At 43.1% G+C, this 26,303-nt stretch overlaps 2 protein-coding genes across 2 annotated transcripts; one reads left to right on the top strand and one right to left on the bottom strand.

Moving 5' to 3' along the window:
• The first annotated feature begins 522 nt into the window (after nucleotides 1-522).
• LOC149276052 (nucleotide sugar transporter SLC35D2-like) lies at nucleotides 523-9,588 on the top strand. Its single transcript, XM_089503944.1, has 12 exons — nucleotides 523-623; nucleotides 1,764-1,797; nucleotides 2,094-2,180; nucleotides 3,170-3,237; nucleotides 4,333-4,404; nucleotides 5,549-5,617; nucleotides 6,917-7,019; nucleotides 7,181-7,273; nucleotides 8,556-8,623; nucleotides 8,772-8,850; nucleotides 9,142-9,224; nucleotides 9,480-9,588. The coding sequence occupies exons 1-12, from the start codon at nucleotides 529-531 to the stop codon at nucleotides 9,586-9,588; spliced, it is 960 nt and encodes a 319-aa protein (XP_089360070.1). The 5' UTR covers nucleotides 523-528.
• Nucleotides 9,589-14,011: 4,423 nt separating this feature from the next.
• Nucleotides 14,012-21,597, bottom strand: LOC149276051 (mesoderm induction early response protein 1-like). Its single transcript, XM_089503943.1, has 12 exons — nucleotides 21,573-21,597; nucleotides 20,682-20,827; nucleotides 19,973-20,107; nucleotides 19,680-19,812; nucleotides 18,846-18,910; nucleotides 18,023-18,095; nucleotides 17,557-17,708; nucleotides 17,112-17,193; nucleotides 16,018-16,112; nucleotides 15,468-15,595; nucleotides 14,769-14,905; nucleotides 14,012-14,322 (listed from the first exon to the last, which is right to left on the bottom strand). Exons 2-12 carry the CDS (start codon nucleotides 20,778-20,780, stop codon nucleotides 14,012-14,014), a joined length of 1,410 nt encoding a protein of 469 aa, XP_089360069.1. The 5' UTR covers nucleotides 20,781-20,827; nucleotides 21,573-21,597.
• Nucleotides 21,598-26,303: the final 4,706 nt, after the last annotated feature.

The raw sequence follows: 26,303 nt of genomic DNA, 5'->3' as shown, positions 1-26,303 counted from the left end.
CCCAGACTGTTACCCCTCCTGATACAATGACTCCCCAGACTGTTACCCCCTCCTGATACCATGACTCCCCAGACTGTTACCCCCTCCTGATACCATGACTCCCAGACTGTTACCCCCTCCTGATACCATGACTCCCCAGACTGTTACCCCCTCCTGATACCATGACTCCCCAGACTGTTACCCCCTTCTGATACACTGCCTTCCCCAGACTCTTTCCCCTCTCTTAGGCCCCCCCCCGGCTTTGCCCCCCCTTTAGGTGGTTTTACAGAGCCCTTTGTTGCACGCATCACACCGCCAGCTACCCTCCCATTATTTGCCTGTCTCCGCCCCTTCGCAACGTGTCCTCCTCCGAGCCCGCCCCGGCCCTCCTTTTACGGACTTTGCCCCCGCCGGCCCCCTCCCCGTTATTCTCAAACCTGCCTCCTGCGTGTCATGGCGGAAGTGAGCAGACGTCAGCATGCCCGGGCAGCAGGAGCGGCCTCCCCGCGGCCCCCGGCTCTCAGTGATGAGGGCAGAGCGGCCGAAACGATGACCGTCCTCGCCAAGCTGCTGGCGGCTGCCTTTTACGGGCTCAGTTCCTTCCTCATCGTCGTGGTGAATAAGAGCGTCCTGACCAGCCGAGGGTAGGCCGGGGCCGGGGACAGCGGGGGCCAAAGTCCTGGGAGGGCTGGCAGGGAGCCCATCAAGAGCCGGCAGCACCTCTGACTGCTGTTGCACAACACCTCACATCACTCCCATCCCCATGCATGGTCGCACGCAACCCCCGTGAGAGCCTGTGCAGCTTTACCACCTCTGCCGGTAGAAAGAGCACAGCTCCCATCACAGGCTGACTGCAGTCTGATAACTTTGTTTCATGCTGTCATTTCTCCGACAAGTAAAGGGTTAATGGACTGTGTTCTGGGATGCTGACCATGGGGCAGATTTATTACCCTGCCACTGCTTCCATTAGGGGATTAATGGTTAATGTTCCCAGTAGCAAAGGCGTGGTGCAGCAGCTCAGTCTCCTCAGCCATTCATTGGGGCAAACGGCGATCTGCAGAGCTTACAATCTAATACATTCTATGGACTGGCTGCTTGAATTTTGGGGGAAACTGTTTTATTTTAATTTTATTGTATTTTTTTTTTATTTTTATGTGTATTAAAGTTTATTTTAACCCCTTGAGGTACAGTCCCTGCTAACTTCCCTCGCTTCCCTGCATGGTGTAGTTATGGCGTTTCCATGGTTACAGGAGACATCACCCCCCTAAGATAAAGTAAAATTGTTTAAGGAATTCCAATGCTTTGTGTCATTTATTTTAACCCCCGATACCCTTTCCAGCGGCCGGCCTGTCCTTAAATGCTTTTGCCCCCACTGGGGCCGTTAAGGTATTAAGATGCCCCGCAGGGTGTTTGGGGCGAGCGCTCCTGGGAAGGCGATAAGATTTAGATGTTTTTTTAAGCGCCGCCGGATGCACCTGAGAGGTTACACTAAGCATTATTTTTATTGTTGGTTAACCCATAATGAGCTGGAGGACTCTTGGCCACGGACACTCTCAGCCGGACCCCCCCCCCCCCAGCACTCCGACCGACCGGCAGATGTTGAATTTTGTCTCTCTGCCTGTAGCTGCTTTGAAACCCGATTACTCTAGAAATTCCTGACCTCCCTGTCATCTGGGGAATAATTGCCCCTGGGGGGGGTTATTTATTAGAAAGCTGATGAAAGGTGTTCTAAGCCACAGAGCTTTTAATAACGCTGCCCATTGTTTTTTTTCTTTTCCAAACAGCTTTCCTTCCTCACTATGTGTTGGACTCGGCCAGGTTAGTAAAATACTTTTATTTTTATTTTTTTCCCTTTACTGAGAGGGTGGTGGATAAGTGGAACAGCCTCCCAGCAGAGGTAGTAGAGGGTAATACAGCGAGTGTATTAAACATGCATGGGATAGACATAGACTGATTAAGGTTTGAGTCTTTACAGCAGGAGAAACGGGCGACTAGAAGGGGGCCGAATGGGGCCGATCTGCTGGAAGGTTCCGTGTTTCTATGTCAGACTGGTGAACGTCACGCGGTGTCGCCCGCTGCCTCCTGATAAGTCAATGCTCTTCTGTTCCCTGCAGATGCTGGCTACGGTAGTCGTGCTGTGGGTGGGAAAGGCAGCGAGGGTGGTACATTTCCCGGACTTCGACAGGCACATACCTCGAAAGGTACGCTGCGCTCCTCCGCGGACGACCCCCTGCCTTCAGCGGCTGGTGACAAAGCGCGGGTTCCCAGGGCCTCCCGGACGCCGCTGCGGAACGCACTGGAGCGTCACAAACGAATATTAATAATTTCATGGATTTTTGCATGTTTTTTAATGAATTCATATGAAATATTTAGATTTTTAAAGCGTTGTCTGTGGCTGTGAGGTTTCTGCAAACCCTGTAACCCTCAGCCAGCCTCTTCAAATCACGCGTGATCTGCCAGACTTAGAGTATTATCTCTGCGGGTTATTAAGGAATCTGCGGGCGGGGGGGGGGCGGCAGACCGTCTGTTCCCAAAATTAGCTAAAAGTCTCTATCAGAGAAATCGTGGAGACCGCTGTGACGCGGATAAAGATAGAGTCGCTGTATCTGGTGTCTTGTTTAAGCTTCTCGTTGACTCCTTCTGTCCATTGAATGAAAGGAGCTGGATGCGCAGCAGAGGAACTCGTAATAAAGTGTTTTAAATGCTAAATAGCTGGGGGGGGGGGGAATCCATAAGGGGGGGCACACCATCAAAATGTAAAGGGACCCCTCAGTTAAAGTGAGCGTGATGGCCCGAGTGACCACTCAGAGAGTCTCGTGTTGGCCCGAGTGCCGCTTTAATTGAAGCGTTTTCAGCGCCCCCTTATCCCCCTAAACCCGCTCTGAGGGTCCCAGCAGCAAATATTCTCTCAGCTCCGCCCATATCGCGCTATTACAATTAAATGTCGGGTTATCGATAGTTTGACAGCAGTAAAAAAAACAATAAAAAAAAAAAATAACACTGAAAGAATGTTGCGTTTAAAGTTACTTTTCCACTTAAATATTTTTATATTTAAAAAAAAATAAAAAAATAAATATTTATTTGCTTTAAAAACTATGAATGTAAATCTTTTTTTTTTTTTTTCCCCAGTTTTTTTTAAAAAAATTTTTTTTATAATTTTCCATCTTCATTTTTTTTTTCTTCATTTCAGACTTTTCCACTACCTCTTCTGTACTTCGGGAATCAAATAACAGGACTGTTCAGCACGAAGAAGCTGAAGTATGTATGATTTCATTATGTATTTTATTTGTCATGGCACACGGCAAACACAGGACTCGTTTATTGGCCCAAAACCTGCCCCGAAATGATTACGGACAAGGACTTCATTGTGTCGTGGAAAGTAAATATTCCTGGTTGGTAAGAAGCTGCGTCCGTCCTGTCCTTGGGGAGAAAAAAAATAATCTACTCCCAAACTTAATTTCACAGTTTTTATTTATTTATTTAGGGGGGGGGGAATAATTTATTTATTTTTTAACTTTATTTTTGGGGAGGATCGGCCTCAAGCCCAAAAGCCGTTGATTTGCTATTAATTTTAAGTCTAATTTCTGCCACTGTATCGGTCATGTGGCTTTCTTGGCTTTGGATTTATCCCCAGCTTAGGTTGTTTTATGTATTAATATTAAACGTTTTTATGCGAGTCCCGGCATTGTGATGTCACTTGGGAGTCCGGACCCATAAAATGGCTTAAGCTGGAAAATCTGCATTTAAATAATAAAAAAAAAATTAAAATAAATAAAAAGTTAAGGTTTTGAGAAAATAAAAATTCTTACATTTCCATTCTTTTCCCTTTTTAAATATAAGGTTGTGATTTACACTTTTTTTTTTTTTGCAAATACATTGATTTTGCTAACTCTAATAATAAATGTCAAGTGCAAGTTGCAGAGTCTTGGGCTTCGTTTGCGGGTCACGGATCCCTAGCCGTGTTCCATGCGTGTAACCGGATCCCGCTCTGTGACTTTATTGATCGCATGTTTCGGGTTTCCCGTCACCCCCCGGCGAGAGGTTTATTGGACGCGTCCGGCGCGCGCATTTAATAGAGACCTTTGGCTTGTTTATGGCTGCCAGATGCCAGGAGGTACTTTAAACATTTAAAGGCCAATCACCGATAGCCAATCACGCGTCTCCTACGTCTCTCAGCCGGTCGCCGCTAAAATCCTGTCTCAGCGGGGGCCGTCACGGGGCCCCTGAGACAATTCGGCCTCTAACACAAACGTGTTGTCCTATATGCTTAACCTGTTGAGCTCCGGTGGGGAGTCCTATGCTGTGGTCTGGCGTGAAAGGGTTAATAACATGGACTCCCGTCTCGTTTCGCAGTCTCCCCATGTTCACCGTCCTCCGGCGCTTCTCGATCTTGTTTACGATGATGGCCGAAGGCTTCCTGCTCAAGTAAGATCGTTTAATATCTATTTCCGCGGAGTGTCCGGCTGGGTCATTAAGACCGAGCCGATCTATTGTTTACCGCTGTCCTCATTTTAGAATTGTTTCCATTTCTTAAAACTCCCGGCAGCTTGTGCTGTTTGGTTTGCTGTTCACTGCTATGGCTTTGGAGATAGAAAGTTATCTGGTGCACAAAGGGTTAATCGGGTGTAATTAATAATTTCCTTATAAACCATGTTTCAGAATTCCGGCAAAATAGATAACACGGCAGCTACGCAATCAGAGACAGAACGTCCCGGTATAAAAGGGGCGTATTCACTAAGCATGACGCGTAAATGTAAATTCAAAATAAATCCCGCCGGCAGATCGGCCCCATCCGGCCCCCGTCTAGTCTCCCGTCTCTCCTGCTGTAAAGACTCAAACCTTAATCAGACGTTGGTCTCGTCTTAGATTCAGGAGCCGTATGTGTATCCCATGCATGTTTAATCCCCTCACTGTATTACCCTCTACCACCTCTGCTGGGAGGCAAAAATGGTCAAAATAAATATAAAATAATTATATAAAATTATATCATATATTTATTTATATATAATCCTCCTAAACAATTAACCTGATTCTATCACCAGTTTTATGGCCCTTGAAGTCTTAACGATCGCATTAACCCTTTACCTAAATTGGTCATTTCCAAGAGGTAAAAGGCACATATTTCTGCACTAGGCAGGTCGCACAGGTAGAGCTGGTCCTATGTTCTGGTTAACCCCTTTCCTTACAGACTGGGGCACAGATTTAACTATACATATACAGGGGCCGGCTCACCAACTAAACTATACATTATACGTTCTGCTTGCTTCATGCCGGATCAGCCGTGATGTCACTTATAGAGATTTATGGATCGTCTGGATTAGTTACCAACCCCTCCCCCACAAAGTGATAACACGCTATTAAATTGATGGCTCCTTTTAGTAATTAAGGCAGTTAATACCCCCCCCCCCCCCCGTGTTCTGTCTCCTGGGGTCTCACAAAATTTGGGTGTAAATTCTGAACACAGCCCCAAATAAATCTACCCACCCCAGTTTTAAAATGATCTGATGGCTGAGAGTGATAGGCCGCGTGCTACCCCCAGCACTTAAATATTATTTTATTATCTCTACAGGAAGAAATTCTCCCGCGGGGTCCAAATGACTGTATTTTCTATGATAATCGGCGCGTTTATTGCAGCCAGGTGAGTAAGGGTTAAAGGGACATGAATGTGTATTAAAGAGGATGTCACACAAAATAGTTTTCTCATTGAGAATAACCCCCCCCCGCGCTGTATACAGTAATATAACCCCCCCAGCGCTGTATACAGTAATATAACCCCCCGCGCTGTATACAGTAATATAACCCCCCCCAGCGCTGTATACAGTAATATAACCCCCCCCCGGCGCTGTATACAGTAATATAACCCCCAGCGCTGTATACAGTAGTATAACCCCCCAGCGCTGTATACAGTAATATAACCCCCCAGCGCTGTATACAGTAATATAACCCCCCGGCACTGTATACAGTAATATAACCCCCCGGCGCTGTATACATTAATATAACCCCCCTGGCGCTGTATACAGTAATATAACCCCCCCCGGCGCTGTATACAGTAATATAACCCCCCCCCGGCGCTGTATACAGTAATATAACCCCCCACCCGGCGCTGTATACAGTAATATAACCCCCCGGCGCTGTATACAGTAATATAACTCCCCCAGCGCTGTATACAGTAATATAACCCCCCAGCGCTGTATACAGTAATATAACCCCCCAGCGCTGTATACAGTAATATAACCCCCCGGCGCTGTATACAGTAATATAACCCCCCGGCGCTGTATACAGTAATATAACCCCCCGGCGCTGTATACAGTAATATAACCCCCCCCCCCGGCGCTGTATACAGTAATATAACCCCCCGGCGCTGTATACAGTAATATAACTCCCCCAGCGCTGTATACAGTAATATAACCCCCCCCGGCGCTGTATACAGTAATATAACCCCCCCGGCGCTGTATACAGTAATATAACCCCCCCCGGCGCTGTATACAGTAATATAACCCCCCCCGGCACTGTATACAGTAATATAACCCCCCCGGCGCTGTATACAGTAATATAACCCCCCCGGCGCTGTATACAGTAATATAACCCCCCCGGCGCTGTATACAGTAATATAACCCCCCCGGCGCTGTATACAGTAATATAACCCCCCCCCGGCGCTGTATACAGTAATATAACCCCCCCAGCTCTGTATACTTTCCCGGCTCAAACACCACTCTGAGCTGATGCTTTATGGCGATGCTAATGAAGTCCGTTCCTCCATAGACTTTCGGTAGTTAGTGTGTCCAGCTTGGTAAATAAGACTGAGTCATTCTATTGTTCCCCACAGGCAGTAGATAAGGAGTCGCGGTGTTTAGTAGATCGGGGGTCAGATAACAGAGCGAGAATCATACAAATGGCTGATATGTAGCTGCCTGAAATATTCTGTTTTTGTTCGCAGCGCTGACCTGGCGTTCGATCTGGAGGGTTACATATTTATTTTGGTTAACGATGTGTTAACGGCAGCTAACGGAGCCTACGTCAAGCAGAAACTGGACTCAAAGGTAACGGTTCCAGGGTTTCCGGCTGCCTGTGTGGGAGTTGCTGCCCGACACAGAGTCCAACAAAATATGGGTGTTTTTTTTCGGGGACTCTGCGCCGGAATCGGTTTCTTTCCATATAATATATTTTTATATATTTTTTTGGTTTTTTTCTCGCCGCGCAGGAATTGGGGAAATACGGCCTCCTGTATTATAACGCCCTGTTCATGATCCTTCCTACTCTGGGCATCGCGTATCTCACCGGCGACATCCACAAGGTACGGGGCGACCTCCGCGCTTCCGCAGGGGATGTTATGATTGGGGGTCGGTGGATCTGAGATTAAAGAGAAGGGAAATAAAAATTCCCAGAACGTGTGCTTTTTCCTGTATATTTAGTGTAAAGGTGAATGGGCTGTTGAGACGGGGGTGGGGGGGGCAGAATGTGGCAAAATCTGCATTTTTTAATCAATATATTGCCCCCCACTCCTAGATAAAGACTGCTTACTACAGTGGGTATGACGCATTCTGTCCCCTTTATACTGGGCAGGGACTGCATTTAGCGGATCTGCCCCCGTGAGACGGTCACCGGGATTAACTGTCCCGGCTGCATCTGGCGTTACTGAAGCTGAATACAAATATTTTCCGCTGAGCTTGTTTTCCAAATTCCAAAACGTAAAGCTGGAGATCGGCGGAAACCAACAATCTGCCGGCAGATCGGCCCCATTTGGCCCCCCATCTGGTCGCCCGTTTCTCCTGCTGTAAAGCCTCAAACCTTAATCAGTCGTTGGTCTCGTTTTAGATTCAGGAGCCACATGTCTATCCCATGCATGTTTAATCCCCTCACTGTATTACCCTCTACCACGTCTGCTGGGAGGCTGTTCCACCTATTCCTGCAAGCTGTGTAGGCCATTATCCCTTCTATATTAACTCTGTCTTGTCAGGTATACCCAAAAGTGCATCTGCCATACCTGCCAGTAAAGGGTTAAGTGATAAGGCAGCACATGCTGCAGTAAATGCCCTCGGGGGTAGCTGGAATACCTCCATAGGGAAGATGGTGCTCTTGCTGGGCGGCCAGTAGCCCTGAACTGAATGTGCCCATTGTGCCGATCCACGAGGTTTGGCTGCGCCCCGGTATACAGCGCCGACCTGCTGTCCGTAAACAAAGGCGTCTGTGAATCCGGCCACGTTTTGCCTTCTCACATTTTTGGCCCCAGATGACATTAATGGGGAGGAAAAACTGTGCAGGACAGCGATCTGTTTCTTTGTCTTAATTCCATTACATTAAATACTCTGAATCCGGTCCGCTTTTATTTTTTTTTGCCTCCATGCAGCACCGTATGCAGATTAACCAGTGATATTTAATTTGCATATGTGGCAACGGGATGATGTCATGGAAATGTCTGATTTATTTAGCTTTCGTTTTTCAATTGTACGCCCCCCCCCCCTTCCCCTTCTTAACCTTTTATTAAGTCCTGGTTCTTTTTGCAAAGCGGCACGTGTGAATGGGGAGAATCGTTTCTTTAGGAGATGCCTGATGCGTTTAACCCCTCGTTCCCTTAGGCCGTGGAGTACGAAGGGTGGAATGACTTTTTCTTCGTGGTGGAGTTCACCTTGTCCTGCTTCATGGGGTAAGTTCTGCTCGGTGGTCGCCGGCGGCAGCCTGGAGCGGGGATTCAGACGGATGAGATCTCCCGACGCTGTTAATGCTGCTGATACCGAATTATTAACTAAAAGAGGTTTTATTAAATAATTTAAATTAACGTTATTTTCTTCCAGTTTCGTGCTGATGTATTCTACGGTTCTCTGCACTCAGTATAATTCTGCGCTGACGACGACTATAGTCGGCTGTATAAAGGTACGTTTTGTATTAAATTTAATTATTTAAGAGAGCATACACAGGTACACTACTTGCACATGCTCAGTAGAACAATGCAGTCAATGGGAGTAGCAGCAGCCAATCACATGTTCGTGCTCTGTGTTGCTGGTGATTGGCTGGTGCTGCTTTGTGGCTGTTGGCGCCACTTGTAGATATTTGTATCCTTGCTGGGGGGGGTGGTGTTTCAATGTATCAAATACTCTGTATAAAAGTATCTCTTATGTATCGGGTGAGGCTTTCGGAACATTTTATTTTTCTTTTGTTTTGCAGAATATTTTAATTACCTACATCGGGATGTTTTTTGGAGGAGATTATATTTTCTCGTGGACAAATTTCCTGGGCTTGAATATCAGGTATGAAATTAATTTTTTTGGGGACAAAAATGCTGAAAAAGAGCAGAATCTTTTTTTTTTTTTTTTTTTTTTTTCTTCTTTTATAACATTTGCTCAGATCCTCATTTATTTTTAGAGGGGAGATGATGGACGATCTGCAGGTAATAATGCAGATGTATGATCCCAGCGTTAATGTACACTACAGCCGTCCTTTGTTTCGACGTTTCTCTTTAATCTTTTTTTTTTTTTTTTTTTTCCTTTTTCCGGTTCTTTCAGTATTGCCGGAAGTCTGGTGTATTCGTACATCACGTTTAGAGAAGAGCATATGGCCAAGCAGCCGGAATCCATTGCCAAACTGGACATTAAAGGGAAAAGCGCCGTATGACCGGAGCGCAGCACCGACCCGAGGAGTACGATGTCCGCCCCTGTAGCGGCTCCCGCTAATTTGCACATTTCGTAATTTCAAATACTTTTTTTTTTTTTTTTTTTTAGAACGGACTGCTACCGATGAAACAGGAAGAGCAGCGGAAATATGTATTTTTTTTATAATGATCTGAGCTCCGATGCGTTTTGCGGGGAGGTGAAACTTTTTAACGTTTAATTTTTATCAGTTTTTTAATTTTTTTTGTAATAAGAATGGGATCACCGAAAATGTATTTTAAATTTCAAACTTTTTTTTATTTAATAGCCCTCACTGACTGCAGTGCCTGTCAGGAAGCTGTATTAGAGCACTGACTGCATTGAAAAGGTCAGCAGGGGCTTTGTACATGGCCCCGGCCTATGTAGCAGATATGACAGCAGCCCCAGAGTGGTGTGGACACTTACGGTGACTTTTCATTAGAACAGCTTGGAAAACAAGAAACCTTGGCTCGTTAAAAGGTTGTTTTTTTTTGTTTTTTTTTAATTAAATCCACGCATAGGTCATGTGATCTGACGGTGGATTCTTGGTATGTACTGAGAACGGGTAAACGTGTTCCTATAGCTATTAGGACTGTCCTCGTTAAGGAGCTGCGAACAAATTGTCCCATTTGAAGTTTTATTTTTAGTGTTGCTTTTGTTTTTAGAAGGTACCCTCACCACGTTTCTTAATGTCTTGTAGCTGAAGGTTTCTGGCAGATGGGTGTTACGGGGTCCCTTCACTAACAGGAGAGCGCGGCCTCACCCCCCCTGAGCTCACCCTGTATAAATCATAACTGAACAATACATTATACAGGGCCAGCCCAGGTCTTCCTGCTGCAACTCCCTATTTAGTGGATAAAGCCCACTGCACTACATGCCATTTTAGTTTCTGCTTTTATTACTTGCAAGAATTTAGTAATTTAGTTTTTTTTATTATTTAAAGGGACTTTTACAGCGATCAGTAAACGTAGTATTTGTTACTTGGCGACATGAGAACACAGCTTGTTCATTTTCATCGCGTACTGGTGGATACATATTTTTATAAAAAGTCTGGGCTGTGTGTTTCAGACATTATTTTGTTCTCTGGCATGCAGAGGGTTAATACAGCACCAACTCCAGCAATAACAAATAGCGGTTTTTCATAGCGTCTGTGAATTGTGTATCAGCAGTCTTTTCCGGCTCCTACCCTGATGTTAAAAACCATTGCAACACCTTTAAAAAGGTGAGAATAGGGATGCCCGCCGTCTCGGGGCAATTTATTGGTCAAAATTGGTCGTTGTTACAAAAGATTGCCTGTTGGCGCCCAGATACAAAAAGGGGTCGTTCTTCCAGCGTCCAGAGATTTCCATTTGTAAAACAATTCTGTAATGAAATAAATCTATATTAACAGCTTCTGACTGATCTGTAAATAAACCGGCCTCACTGGCGTTGGGGTGGGGGGGGGAATAGATACTGGGGTGCAGACGGCGTGTATCTGCACCTCCAACCCCCGTCTATCACATGGGAAACAGATTAATGCTTATTTTTACTCTTACTTTTATTCCTCTTGCATAGATTAGTGATTAGATCCGCCAACCCTTATTTTTAGGGTTAAATCTGCATTTCTTAAAGGTACACTCAAGCCATCACCTGCATTTAATGCATAAACTAGTTAGAGGAGCCCTTTACGTTTTCATGGGGTCCTTGAAGTGTTTCGACCCTGATCTGCCACCCCCCAGCTACTTGCGGCTTACCCAACGTTTACCCAAACACAATACTTACCAAGTCAGCTCTAGCCCTGACTCAGCGAATGCCCCTTTGTACAGGTGTGGAAGGCCCTCCGAAGTCCTTGATTGGCTGCTTCATCTACATCGTAGCCGTCAGGATCCCCCACCGAAGCACGAAGCGCAATCCAGGGATCTGCTGAGCACTGAGACCCACCTGAGCGCATGCAGAATATTGGGGACCACCAGGATCTGGGAGACATTCCCTGCCATGTCCTAAAGTGTTAAAGTTGCCACCTTAATCTTCATTTTCCTGGACATCCCCCCCAAAAGTATAAACAGACCAAACCGCACACAACCCCTTTCCAAAAAAAACCCAAAAATTTTAATAGAATTTTTGCAGGTTTGCAGACAGAAAGCATTGGAAAATGTTATACCAACAGTGCAAAAACAGGTGAAATTATATGAAATGTGATCAGCTGGGTGACTGCAATCATTTTACACTCAATGAAAGCACAGAATGTCTAAAATATATATATATATATTCACCATATTCGGAGCATTTAACAGCCTAAATACAGAAAACATAAGACTAACAACTATGAGTATGGGAGAGCGCGGTTTGGGGCTGATATAGTGCAATGACCAATATAACTGGTTGAAAGTAAAAGACTGACCTTTGTGCGATGTAAAACGAGACACGGTAATAAAGACTCGTTCCCAGGCTATACAGGAAGACATTTTTAAAGTGACCGCAGATACATCGTGATACAAAACGTTAAAACAGAACGATTTAAGAAGTTAAGCCACACTTTGCCAACTAACCCATTCAGTGCCGACAAGGCACAGAAAGCACGTATCTGGTTCCCCTCTGGTATCTAACAGGTTAAAACAGAAGAGGTATATGGAACGAAAAGAAAGCGAAACACATTAGATAATAGAATACGACTTATAACCAACCTCAAAGTTTATGTACGAGGATAACAGACCGGTGTTCACCCGCAGGCTGCGCTAAGACAATCTCTGTAACGTATATACTTATATAAATAAAATGGTTTTATTTAAATAACTAAAGCGGAGGCAATTAAATAAATTATATAAGTCCTATGTGCATCATTTCACAGAATGGATTTTAGGTTCCATGGTTTATATGCTCAGACCAAGTACGGAAAAACAGGGACAATTTGCCCCACGGAGGTTAAGGTCTGCCCAGCAGAGGAGGGGCAGTCATGCGCTTTGGCAGCAAAGGAGTTAAAAAGGATAAAACACTTTTTTGAGCTACTTCCAACATAACCGGCAACGTTTCTATAGCAAACTACAGGAAAAGGTACTCTATGAACGGATCGAGCCTGTGATTCCGAATTGCTCCAGAATGCTCCAGAATTCTTTTGCCTATAATAATTTTACTACCCCCCTAATTGATCGTTTCAAAGGAAATTATTCACATTTAGTCTACTAAAAAAAAAAAAAAAAAGTATATTAAACATGCGTGGGCGACACTAGAACCTAGGGCTTGTAGGTTTTCATTAAAAGCCAATATCCAAACTTAAAACACTACAGTAAGGAATTGTGCAAGAATGCGGAGAAAACAACATTTCACTACCCTTCGTAAAAACAGGACCTGAATTTGCGAGTGAAATTCAAAAGCTGAAGTTATAAACAGAAGCCGAATCCGTTTCCAAATACAACACATAGCAGTGATTACTAATAAAATGTTAAGGGCCGTTAACAAAAAACAAAAACAAAAAAAAATCCTAAAAATGTCTCATTTCTAGATAATATAAGCCTTATGCTGAATGTATCCAAAAAGTCATGATTCCTTCATATGAAGCCTGGATAAATGTTAACAGTTCATAGCGAGATTTAAAAAGAATTCTAATTATACAAGTTGGGGAAAAAAACAACAAAAAACAAAAAAAACTACAATTAACCTGCAAGAAAAACAAATCACTGGTAAACGAAACTATTTAGGACAATAAAAACACCGAGGTAAACATAGAAAATGCAAATGAATGAAAAAAAAAAAAAAAAAGCAGTTTTGCTTTTTTTGGGGGGGGGGTTTTGCAAGGAAAGAGAAGCGGACGTACACCGTTCAGAATATTCATTTCTCATAATAAAAGTTTATCAACTGTACAAGTTAAGAAAATTATACAAGCTTTTGTTTAAGAAAAAGGACAGTTCGATGAGAACATAGCTAACTGTAAAAATATTTCAAAAGGTTACAAAGAGATCTGGAAAAATACACAATGTATCTTTTTCAGCCCAGATAAGAATAGGAAAGACATCATTGATGTCAATAATTTACATTCACAAACCTCACTTGGTTTATTCTTTGAGCTTCTATCTATTAAAAAAAAAAAAAACACCGCCAGGGTCCGACATTTTGAAACAAACTTTAAAAAAAAAATAATATATATATCTGCATGTGTAGAGATGCAGAAAGGGTTAAAAAGTGAAAATTATTAACTTTGTATGTTTTACTGAAAAAATACATTCTTTAGGTAGGTCATTTAAACTCTCGTTAAAATAGAGACCCCATGTTACAAAACACGCTTCCACCGGCTGTCTATGAATCAAAATTTGCTGGGGGGGCCTCACAAAAAAATAAAAATAAAAAACCATGGATAAATAAGCCGACCCTGAAAATCCAAGACTCACAGAAAACGTATTTGTTTCAGAAGTGTCTGAAAACTCGAGGATTTTCCCTTAAAGCTCGCCTTGTGAATATACTTCCTGAGAAAATTCAGAGGACGCCGGGCTTTCCTTCCCGGGGCTGTCGATTCGCCGCCTTTTGACGGCTCTGTCGCTTTTCTCCTCTGGCTCGTCGTCGTCGTTACTCGTGTTTGGATGGCTGGGTTTGGAATCGCCCGCTGAGTTTTCTTGGTTGTAGCCGTTGGTGTCGGTGTCGGTGGAAGATTGTTCGGCGCCGCTGTGCGTCGGACCATTTAGATGGACGTGTTCTGGTTTGGCTTCATCCCTGTATGCAGGCAAATCGCTCGGGCCGTTGGCAGCTACACCTGGAACACGCAGAAGGGAGACGACAACATTCTAAATAACGCGACACTTCCGGATAGGATGCTGGAGAACTCCAGAACGGCATATTATATTATATTATATATTCCCCGACTCTTTCATCCATTGGCAGAAATAACACCCCAGGGACGCAGAAGACAGAGGTCAGGAGCCAATACCAAAACTATCTATAAGCCTCAAATCCATAACTCTCTGGGTTTGTCAGATAAAGGAGGATTTAAAACTGAACGGATTTTTTTTTTCTTCTATGGATTCCTGTTTGCCAGTTATATGAGAATTATCCTAAATTATAATGTATAGTTTACGAGCCGCTCGGTAGGGTAGAGAGGTCAGAAATAAAATGTACGCCCCAGACACGTCTGCCAATTAGAAAAAAATAAATAAAATATATTTTATGTATCAATCAAAAGACGGGAAACGGCCGTCATACCGTTCTGGCTGTTGCCGGCCGAGCTGTCCTCCTTCTCCGATTGGCTGGCGCTGCTGTTGGAGTTGGCCGGGGGTGGCGAGGGGGCTCTGCTAGACGCCGCACTCTCACTTTCATCCAAGAGACGATCCATATAGTCCCTGAGAGTCAAAGCAAAGTTTAAGGTTTTCACAACGTGCTTTTGAGACAACCCAAATGTAAAAAACAAAACAAAAACACAAAAGAGGTTCAAAATCACGTCAATGTATTTGTTTTGCTTTCTTTTACCACCTCCAATGCGCAGGTGACTCTCAACCAGCTTCTGAGCCGACCCACAAGAGAGAGTCCCATACAGAAAGCAAAATATTCTTTAAAACATTTTATTTTATTATGCATTTATTTTATTGATTTTAATTTAATATTTTAGTTAGTGTGTAGTTTTATTTTAATATGCATTAGTTTTTATATTTTATTATGCATTTATTTTTGAAGCAGCAGCCAGTCTAATACCTTAAGGTTTTTTACGGATTCTCACTAACCCACCAGCGATACGTTAGACTTAAGCATTGAAACACATAGTTTGGGTGTCCCTTTAAGAAAATAAACTTTACGGGACACCGAAGCCCCGTCTTCCATCCCTTCGGGAACCGAGCTGACGTTCTAACCGCAAGAAATCGTCTTTTTAAAAGCAGAAGCCCCGTTTCATGGCGTTTGAAAACTCACGTTACTCCAGGATGGAGATTGTATTTCTTCTTCCCAAACCGCGTTTGCTGAGCAAAGAAATCATATCGTTCAGACTTCTTCCACATGTAGTAAAAGGCGACACACTCCCCCACAGACCTCGTTCTCACCTGGGATGGCATGCAGAAAGAGCCTTGTTACAGATCATAGAAACGGAACCTGCCGGCAGATCGGCCCCATCCGGCCCCCGTCTAGTCGCCTGTTTCTCCTGCTGTAAAGACTCAAACCTTAATCAGTCGTTGGTCTCGTCTTAGATTCAGGAGCCGTATGTCTATCCCATGCATGTTTAAATCCCTCACTGTATTACTATCTACCACCTCTGCTGGGACGCTGTTCCACTTATCCACCACCCTCTCAGTAATGCCATACTTTAAAAAACGAAAGGGGGGGGGGAGCAAGGAAATGTGAATATCTGGATCCCACACGACTGCTACTAGAACATGCAGGTCATCCAACATGGCTGGGGTTTACAAAAAACATTTTACTTCAAAATGCGCAGGATTCAGTTGGAAGACAATGAATGGATAATTACCTTATTGGCCTGAATCAAATGGAAGTCTTTCCCGTACGCTTTAAGTCCTTGTTCAAAATTTCTGCATTCCTCTTCCGTCCAAATAGAGAGCTCTTCTGAAGGAAAAACATTAAAGCTGTATGAATGAAGCTACAAACAATGACCCTTTGAATGTTGGCTAACAACCCACCACGCCATATACAGCAATAACCCCCCCCCGCACATCTCATGATTTTTATCTCATTTTGTCTCAAACTCCCTTTATCTGCAGACCTGGAGCCGCCGTTGCCGTCAGTCATGTGATATTTTGGTTGACTTTCCCAGCTCAAACAACACTGAGCTGATGCTTTATGGCGATGCTAATGAAGTCCGTTCCTCCATAGACTTTCATTAGTCATAGTCTGACTGGGTGATTAAGACTGAGCCATTCTATTGTTTCCCAGAGGCAGTATGATAAAGGAGTAGGGGTTGTGCGTCTAGTACATTGGACGCAGATAACAGCACACAAAACATGACATATTGGTAGCTTTCTGAAACAAGGTTTAAAATTAATAACTATTAGAAAACCCCTGCTTTAGTCAATCGCCTGTTACATTGCTCAATTAAGTTAATTCAGAATTAAAAAAAAATAGTCATTTTCACTTCGGTGTGGGGGGTGCTTATTTTAAGGTTTAAGTGCATGTATACACACAAACATAACCAGATATTAACATTTCCGGCTGGTAAGCGGCTTGTATAACAGAAGTAGAAGTTTACTTTTCCATTTTGTATTTTAAATGAAATGAGGACATTAAAAGCAAACAGATCCACAGAATTCCTTGATACTATCCCCCCCCCTCCCCCAAGCAACAGAAACCCAGCTCACTGGCACCAGGGATTCCAACACACAGCGGCGCGTTCACGAGACCTTCAAACACTCAGGACTCCCCAGACAGCAGCGGCAGCACTTCGGACGGACTTGAAGGATGTCAAATATAACCAGGAACACAAACGTCTTCAACATAAACGCCGACAGACATGCCAGATAAGCAGAAGCGAGACGTATCCCTGCTTATCGTACCCTCATATTACGCCTCTGCACTTGCGTCTGGTTTCCTTACAGAACCTACACTCACCTCGCGCGGCTTTCACGTTGAATCTTAGCCTCCGAAGGGCCTCTTCTGTGTCGAAATTACATTTCACCAGCTCATACAGCGCCTGGAAGGAAAAGGTTTTATTCCATTGATTCCAATGAAGAGAGAAAAAAAAAATATTTTCATAACTCCAAAAAAGCAGGATTTATAATAAAAAAACAAACAAAAATAGTCTCTGAGATCTGCCGACGTGAACATTTAATGTCTGTAGACCTCTAGCGTTGCCCTTATTTTTTGTTTAGAGCAAGGGTTCTCAAACTGCGGCCCTCCAGCTGCTGCAGGACTACATCTCCCATACTCCTCAGCCAGCCCCTTAGCTGAAGGAGCATTATGGGAGATGTAGTCCTGCAGCAGCTGGAGGGCCGCAGTTTGAGAACCCCTGGTTTAGAGAGATCCCAGAAGCCCCCTCGGATCCCTGCCATCTCACCTGTTCATTATCTTTAATATGAGATCCTTCAGGAATCGCCTCTAGACCCTTCTCTTCACCGGTCCTTCTTGACGCCTCGCTCAGAAACTCAATCACTCTCTCCTCCAAAACAAAGTCTGGATTCCAGAGCAACTGGTCGTCGTTTTCATACACTGCAAAATGACACACAAAAAAATACCAACGATCATGTGACGGTAATTTTTACTTCTATTTCTTCAGAAAACGCCACTTTGGTTAAATATACTACTCGCAAATGTACTGAACCCATTCACACGCGTTTTTTGCCTTTTCCATAGTTAGAGGAGACTTGTCCAAGGGCTTGCTAGTATGGCAGCTCATCTATAGGTGCCACCTGTGCCCATAGGCGGCGACGCGTAAAACATGCCCGTGGGCTGAACGCAAGGCCCCATAGCGGACTGTGCCTCGGATACACTCCATACAGTGAAAAGCATCGCTGGGTTCTTACCTTTCTCAGTTTCCCTGTACTTGCTGATGCCAACCGGGATTTCAGCCTGAAACATCGAGCCCACCATAATTTCCTGCAAAAAGAGGGGAAATCACTACATTATACAAAAAAATACTAACAGGATTCATTGTAACAACATTTACCAGTCTAAGTGTATGCAAGCAATACAGTATATATTCTATTTTATTAAAAGCTATTGTAGCTATATTACTGTCCAGAAGTTTTGGGTCACTTAGGAATTTCCTTATTTTTGAAAGAAAAAGCAGATTTTGCCCATTACAACATCAGGAAATGGATCAGAAATCCAGTGCAACGGCTGATTTTTAATGGAATCTCTTTATAGTTGTACAGAGGCCCTTTATCACTCCCATTGTGTTCGCTGATTCAAGTTTAGGTTTAAAAGGCTAATTGATCGCTAGAAAACCCTTCTGTAATTATGTTACAGCCAGAAATTTCCCTGCTTTCCATGGAAACACCTCAGTGACTCCAAACTTTTGAATGGTTGCGTACATTTTTCACACTTTACTATAACTTTTTAGAGAGGGGTTATGCTTGGCGGAACAAGTCCTACACATGAATGATGCATTTCCCATTTGAAATTCCACTATCTTTAACAGTACCAACCAAATAGGACAAACACACTTATAAAAAAAAAAAGTGCCCCCCCCCCCGTAAAATGGAGCTAGTTTACAGCAATGTTACACGGCAAATACAAATAAAGCTTTGAAAGGCTATCAGTTTTTACCCCAAAAAGTCCATCCAAACAATGCAGCTTCACAAGTTTTCAAGGAGATTTTACAAAACATTAATCTTCAGGATGTACCTTTTTCCAGTCTTCTGATGGAATATAATCTTCATCATCTTCAGATTCCTCTTCTATTTCATTGTCTGTAAAAAAAAAATTAAAAAAATAAAAGTTTTTGTTTTAGCTACAAAATGAGAAATTTCTTTATCAGAGGGAGGTCACACAGCCCTTCAGAATATATAATATGTGGTTAAATAAATGTAACACAGACGGCAAAATTAAACTAAGCATTTCTCAAAAAAAAGCTGAATATATGGTGGAAAAATACAGAACTCGTTAACCTGATTTGTGAAACAAAATAAGCAAACTATAAATGTAATTTAGGTTTAAGAAAAAATAAAAAAGGTACGCATCCATCAAGTTTCACCTCGCTGTTGATCCACAAGAAGGCAAAAAAAAAAACCCTCACTGGTGTCATTTCAAATTATATGTATATTCCTCATATTATATATTATATACTCCCCCCCCGCCCCCTATAACTAATCCCGTCCTTATAACCCGTTATATCCTGTATATTCCTCATAACATATATTCTCCGGCTGTATAACTAATCCCGTCCTTATATCCGTGTATATTCTGCATATTATATACTCTCAAACCCATATTTAAAAGCACTGATAGCACATGTTGTGGATTCCACATCTTTACCACTCTTACAGTAAGTAAACCTTTCTCGCTACTTTAAGGGAAAATCTCTCTCTTGTTCTTTGCTCAGCCCCAGTACCCAATAGATCACCAGAGAGCATCTGCTATTGTCCCGTTACAGGTTTGTATGATGACATCATATCCCCTCTAAGACTACATATTTTTCCTAATATATACAAATGTAATTTCATTTAACCGGTAACGTACTTGCATCAAAGTATTTGCACCTCCGAGGTCTGATCGCCTCCTGTACATCCGGACATGTAGCAGACGGCGCCGGGTCATCATTGAACGACTGAGTTTCATCTTCAGGTCCTGATGAATCCTTAGCAGTTTCATCCTGAGAAGGGGGGGCACAAACATCAACCTTCAAAGTGTTCCATAGTAGGAAGCAGGAATACGGTAAGTATATTAAACGCACACAGATTATATATATATATATATATATATATATATATATATATATATATATATATATATATATATATATATATAATTACCTTATTTTCACCACTGCAGCCGCTGTTTTGATCATTATCCTCATCATCTTCCTCGTCTTCCTCTTCTCCTGGCAGGGGGACGGTGCTTCCGTACCCATAAAGCCGTAAAAGTTCATGGATAGGCATCTCGCTTTCCTGAAACGAAAGCCGGGACACGCGCCGCGTTAATCGACACCGACGTGAGATAAATAGCAGCCGATGGACCGGTATCACGCATGCGGCAGATACATGGCCTGCGGTTATTGATTGTGATTATATTTATATCCGGAACACAGGCGCTGAATAAATCAGTCCGGTAAAAAAAAAAAAAAAAAAAGAAGTTAAAACTAAGATCGCGACTTAACGCCTCATTAACGTATTGCGCAAGGACAGGGAACGGAGGTATTACCAACCACCTATTTTATGATTGCAGTCTGTATTTTTAAAAAGGCTTTTTATAATCCACCGATTAGTTTTAAAAGCAGGAACATGGAACTTGGTTATGGGGCAAATCCATCATATGATGAACATATTTTATTTGCGCCAAACCCAGTCTAGATTTTTTATTTATGTTTTTTTGAGACGGACTTTGGACGCAGATATAGGGTGTTGTCTGGCAACACGGCGGCTTTGACATTTTTTATATACTTGTGATTCACGCTGTAAAGTTTGGAGAACTTCGACTCCCAAACAAACCTCAGCGAGTTAAACCCCGTTCCCAGCCATTTACCCTTTCCAGGTGCTCGATTTCAGACGTGAAATTCACTTCCCCTTCCATCATTTCTTCCTCCTCCAAAGTCCTTTCATCGTCAAACTCGTGAACCAACATGTCTGCCGACGGGTCGAACTCGTGGTCGTCTGATGTTGCCGAACCCCCTGGGTGAGAGATAGGATTAGGGATTAAGATACCAATTGGGTCGCCGGCGATTTCACAAATTACAGTCGCCGGACGACCCCAAGCACTTTCCGGTTATCTATCCTTCCAAAAAGTAACAGCAAACAGTTAAGCTGCTTTGTTTCTGAGAAACTGCAGCCCCCACGCATCACTAGCCCACTGTTGGCAGAGCTGTGATGGCACAGATATAGGAGGTATACCCCAGGGCAGCTACACGTTGGCCCCTCTGTATAGAAGGATTATATACATGCCAAGCATCGTTTCACCTTAACGCATACGGTAGCCCCTTTAAATGACTGTTCTAATCCCCCCCAATGTATTTTCCCTGCCCTCCAGCTTCAAGGCTGCCGGGTGTTCATCTGAAGAAATCCTGTGTCTGTCACTGCGCGATACACTAAACACCGGCCCGCTCCAGGGTAGGTTCATGTGAGTTTTATGGGGTTTAACAAAAACCACCCTGCCCGCCACAAGCATGCAGAGGAAGCCCCCCCCGATGATTTAGGCAGCAAAGACTAGAACTATATCTTCTCCTTAAAGGTAAGCACCCCCCACGTACTCGTATTAAAGTACCTGCAAAGATCTGGACAGGTATTTTTTTTTTTTATGTATTTAAGCAGCAGATAAAAGTGTTTTGGATGTTTTTAATCACGGTATAAACTTGTAATTGAAAATATGCCACACGCTCTGCGCCATCTGAGCCACAGAAGTTGCGAGAAGGTGGGTTACCTGGGCTCGCGGTCCCAAGTGAAGGCTGTGAAGAGAAAAAGGGGAAAAAAAAAAAAAAGACATTTAATACAAAAGTAAGAAATAACAAATCCTGCAATCACATTTCAGCTCATTATTTGTGAAAACAACATTCAGGTTATATTCTGAATAAAGCTCTATTATCTCCTAATTCACACATTCTGCTTTTTATTATTATTAATTATTATATCAGTAACAACTACCGGTGCAGGACTCCAAGTACTGAGTATATAGTCAATTAGCCAATTGCATGTATGCCAGCAAAACATCAGTGTTCAGACTAGAGACGTAAGATTTCCAGAAACGTGGAAAATTTCCAGAAAAAAAAAAAAAAAAAAAATTTGAAAATTCTTAGAATAACTGAAAAAAAAATAAAATAAATGCAGAGCGGAGCAGTGTTAGAAACGTGAAATGATTTTGTAATACCGGGAACATGAAGTGCAGCGGATATAAAGAGTATCGCGCTTGAAATAGAAGTACAGTTTATTCAGTTAAACTAAAATTTGCTGTTTAAAGCTATTTTTGTTGCAAATGGAACAAGGTCTGTATATGTTAAAATTTCAACTACACATGAGAGCCGGTAACCCCCTCCCCCTCTCAAATGCAACAAAATAAATGAAGAAACCATCAAAAAAACTTAAGATCTCCTAATCCTCCTGCATGGATTGGACGGGGAGACCGATCAGTCGCCCAATCAGATTTGCTCCTTGGCATCAATTGCAAATGAAGGTCTATGTCATAGTTTGAATGCCGCATCATAAACATTATTTATCATTGTAAAAGATGATATTTCACACTCCAATTTATTTAAATTTTTCCAGAAAAAAAAAAGTTTTGGGAAAATATTTTTCCCAATTTTTCCATTAACCCCCCCCCCCCCCTCAGACCGCACCATCTCTGGTTCAGACAGCATCCATACGACAGCTCGGCTCCCGCTGACTCTACCGGTAGTTCGATTGCGGACGCGGCATACTAAGGTACGCTCCCTGCGACCAGCAGACGCTGCTCTGCTGGAGGAGGAGTTACGAGAAGTCTAATAACTAAAGAATGCCTACACCTATTCGCATGCAGGGAAAAGTACCGGGGTTCAGACAAATCTGCACTTGGCATGAAAATAACAGCTGGAATGCTTTATTAAATAAAATCCCTAACATGATTAACCGGCACAACCTATTCGAGAAAGTAAGAGAGCAAAGAACTCCTCGGCTGTTCCAACGTCTACTCCTAAAGGGTCCTAAACCACCGCCTGTTCTATAAAGCCGATATCGCCCAGACACTTTGTTAAAGAGATGCTTAAAAGAAAATATATATATAGAATGTATTTAATAAACATTTTCTTAATTAACATTCAATAAAAGTTTGCAGGAAACCTCGCTGTCCAAAGAAAAGTCTGTACCTCCAGGGGGGGGTGGGGGGGGCTGGTTGGGTTGTGTCTATTCACTAAGCGCTGCTCAGGGCCGAGACGTGGAGCCCACTCAATTACCGTGACTCACAAACTTCACTTTCATCTCCTACAATCGGTCGAAAAGCTCTAATTAATTATTTAGAAAAGCGCATTCAATCAGAATACGTTCTAAACCTAAATAAAGAAGCGGCCCGTAACGCCGTCCGTTATCCGTCGGCTCTTCTGTATCTCTTCGACAAAAGTAATTTAAAAAGTTGCCATTCTGGCTGAATCAGACACTTTGTTGGAAATGTCATTCCTCGTCCTTCTGAAAGCACAAAACCCTTCAAAGACGATGTTTTTTTTTTAGATTCTATTACAAAATTATTCATCTAACATTCTGCTGGTTTCACAATCAGTCGAGAACCCAAGTCACATGACACAGAAGCAGGTATTTATAAGGAGTTGCACTGAAACTAAAACAAAAAGTCCTACTCAGGTTTTGGTTTTTATGGGATTTAACCTTCACGAGGCAGATCGGCTAAGGCTTGTTTGCTACGCTGCAGAGAGTGCGATTAATGTTTTGTCGAAGTGGAACAACATCTTTAAATGATATGGCGGCAAAATGGCAGCGCAACAGAAAATGCTACAACATAAAGATAAGGCCAAATAAGGGCCATTGGAACACAGGAGTGATGGGAGTGATAAGGGGCCATTGGAACACAGGAGTGATGGGAGCGATAAAGGGCCATTGGAACACAGGAGTGATGGGAGCGATAAAGGGCCATTGGAACACAGGAGTGATGGGAGTGATAAAGGGCCTCTGTATGCCTATAAAGAGATTCCATTAAAAATCAACAATAGTTATAATAAACATTAACCCCGTCTGTGCTGGATTTCATGTTATTTTAATAGGCAAAACTGGCTTTCACACACAAAAAAACGGTAGTGTAAAAATATTAAAAAAGTGAAACACAGCGGACCCAAAAAGGGACCAAAGTATAAAACCAAACAGGATACATAAAAATCCCACTGTTTAAGTTTTTTCCTATTTGTATCATTTATAACGTGCGTCAAGTAGGTTTGTTACTCGAAGCAGAAGAGCAGGAAACCCCCATAAGGTTTTTCAGGGGGGTCCCTTAGTCTGTTTCCCGGCTGTAAATCCATCGCTCGCTACAGTTGATGTCCGGCTGGCGTCGTGAGAACGTCGACATTTACTTACGCTGCACGTGATGTCATCGATGCAGTTTTAAACCTCCAAGAGCCTTTGAGGTCACAAGGACCAACTTCAAAAAGAAGATCATAAGTGGGTGCAAACAAAGGCAGCCGACAATGTTAATATTTAGAGGAGTTTTTGTGAAAGCGATCAGTGAAATAATTTCTAAGGGGGGGGGCGAGTTCCCCTATAAGACATAACTTTACATTATTTATCCTCCTTTTTGACGACTCTCGTGACAAACCATTAAATGGAAACCAACGTTAGCACCTGGGCGAGTAACCACATTCTGCTCTATAGTCATAGAACCAAACGTTTAAATAATTGCTTCATGCGAGGCCGTTGCTGCAAGTGACCCGTGAAGCGTTTTTATGGCATCTTTGCAGGTGTCACTGTCTCAACCTGAGGTGCAGATCTCTGGCCCTCGAGGGCCAGGAGTTCTATCTGTCTGAAGACAGGTAGTTTAATGACTGTGTAATTTAGCTGAAATAGAGAAATTGTGGGCCTTGGGGACCACAGCTGTGCACCCCCTGGTCTAAAGTAATGTGGGTTTCAGGGACACCCAATAGCTTTAATAAAGCCCAAAGTAGTTACCCCAGTCCAGGTTCTATACAAATGCTTCCAAGGGGGCTTACTGTCCATCATACAGCCTACAGCCATGTAACCATGTAATGCAATGTGTGTGTAAACGTGTCTTAAACACGCGGTTCTACCAGCAGAGGGGCTGGGGGGGGCTGAGACCTGCCTCGTATCACAGGAAGGGTTTTCTAAGAAGAAAAGTCAGCAGCTAATCAGTTGGATTTGCTAAACAGCCAACGAGAGTGTTAATAATTAAATAATTTTTGTAATCGACTCAAATATTTAAAATAAAGATGTTTTCTAAATCCAAACATCATGTTTGGAACAGACTACATGAACCAAAGCCAGGAGAACCAGACAACTCAGAGTCCTGGCTTAGAAACCAGTAAGCGGAAACTTGTCAATCATCATGGGGGGGGGGGGGGGGGGAGTTTTTGCTTTGTTTTAATAAAGAGTTAAAGTAAAACATTTCTATGAAACAGATTTCAGCAGCCTTTACTTCTAATACCGCTCCATGAGCAGCCCTCATATGAGACACACCAAACTCTAGATGCTTTATGACCCGCGGCATAAAGCCACTCCGGCTCTCCGTGCCGATACGTTTCCGAGTACCCATCGCATCTTCAAAAATGTTTGCTTCCCCCCCTAATTTCAAAGCAAATCCACAATTAAATTCCTCGCTACAACACAATAACATTCCAGCCGGACCAAGAATAACTGCGCAGAGAAATGATTACAGTATACAGTCCCCTGGGTCAATGGGGGTTTTTTCTGCACCGCCTACGCGCTTTATATCGCAACCAAAACAGCCCCATCAGACGTGGGGTATCATGGAGAGGCAGCACGGCGCCCTGACCATCTTATAGCAAGAAAGGGCATCTATTGACAGCGAGCGCAAAGCACATCACAAATTACCAAAACCAATGGCCGCTGGTTTACATTGGAAGACATACCCCGTGATGGGCCTATGGACCCCCCAAAAAATGTTATTATTGTCCACTTTTGTATGATAAAGCATTTTCTAATGCGTTACTTCCTGCACCATAGAGAGTTTGGAGGTCTTGCTGCAGGTCTATCCTCCATTCCTATTACTTCAAAAAACACACCATAGAGATGATCTTCCAGGGCAGCGCATTGCTCTACAACTCTATGGTGTTTACTGCCTCGAGTCATCTCAGCCCAGTAGCGGCTGCAAGACCCTTGGGCTCTCGTGATGCAGGAGGCAGAATCAGATTTCATGTCACAAAACAGAAGAAAAAAAAAAAAAAAAAAAAGATAAAATAAGGTTAAAGTGCGCTAACCGTAACACTGCCCATTAAGCACAAACAAGAAAAGGACAGAATTACAAGAAAACCACCATTTAAAAGCATCGATGGCGAACTAAATACAATATAAAGCGATCACATGCATGCTCCAGCACCACGAACGCTACCAAACGTGCATTTAAAATGTTCTCGGCTGCAGCTTCCCTGCTTCTAATAGATTTGTTGCCTATGGAATGGTTTGGGGTGCCAAAAACTAACTTTTACGAAAA

This window comes from Sceloporus occidentalis, unplaced genomic scaffold (genome assembly GCF_023333645.1).
Source record: "Sceloporus occidentalis isolate IW3139 unplaced genomic scaffold, rSceOcc1.0.p SCAF_249, whole genome shotgun sequence".
NCBI classification, from domain to species: Eukaryota; Metazoa; Chordata; class Lepidosauria; order Squamata; family Phrynosomatidae; genus Sceloporus; species Sceloporus occidentalis.
This window is presented reverse-complemented; position numbering and strand designations above follow the sequence as displayed.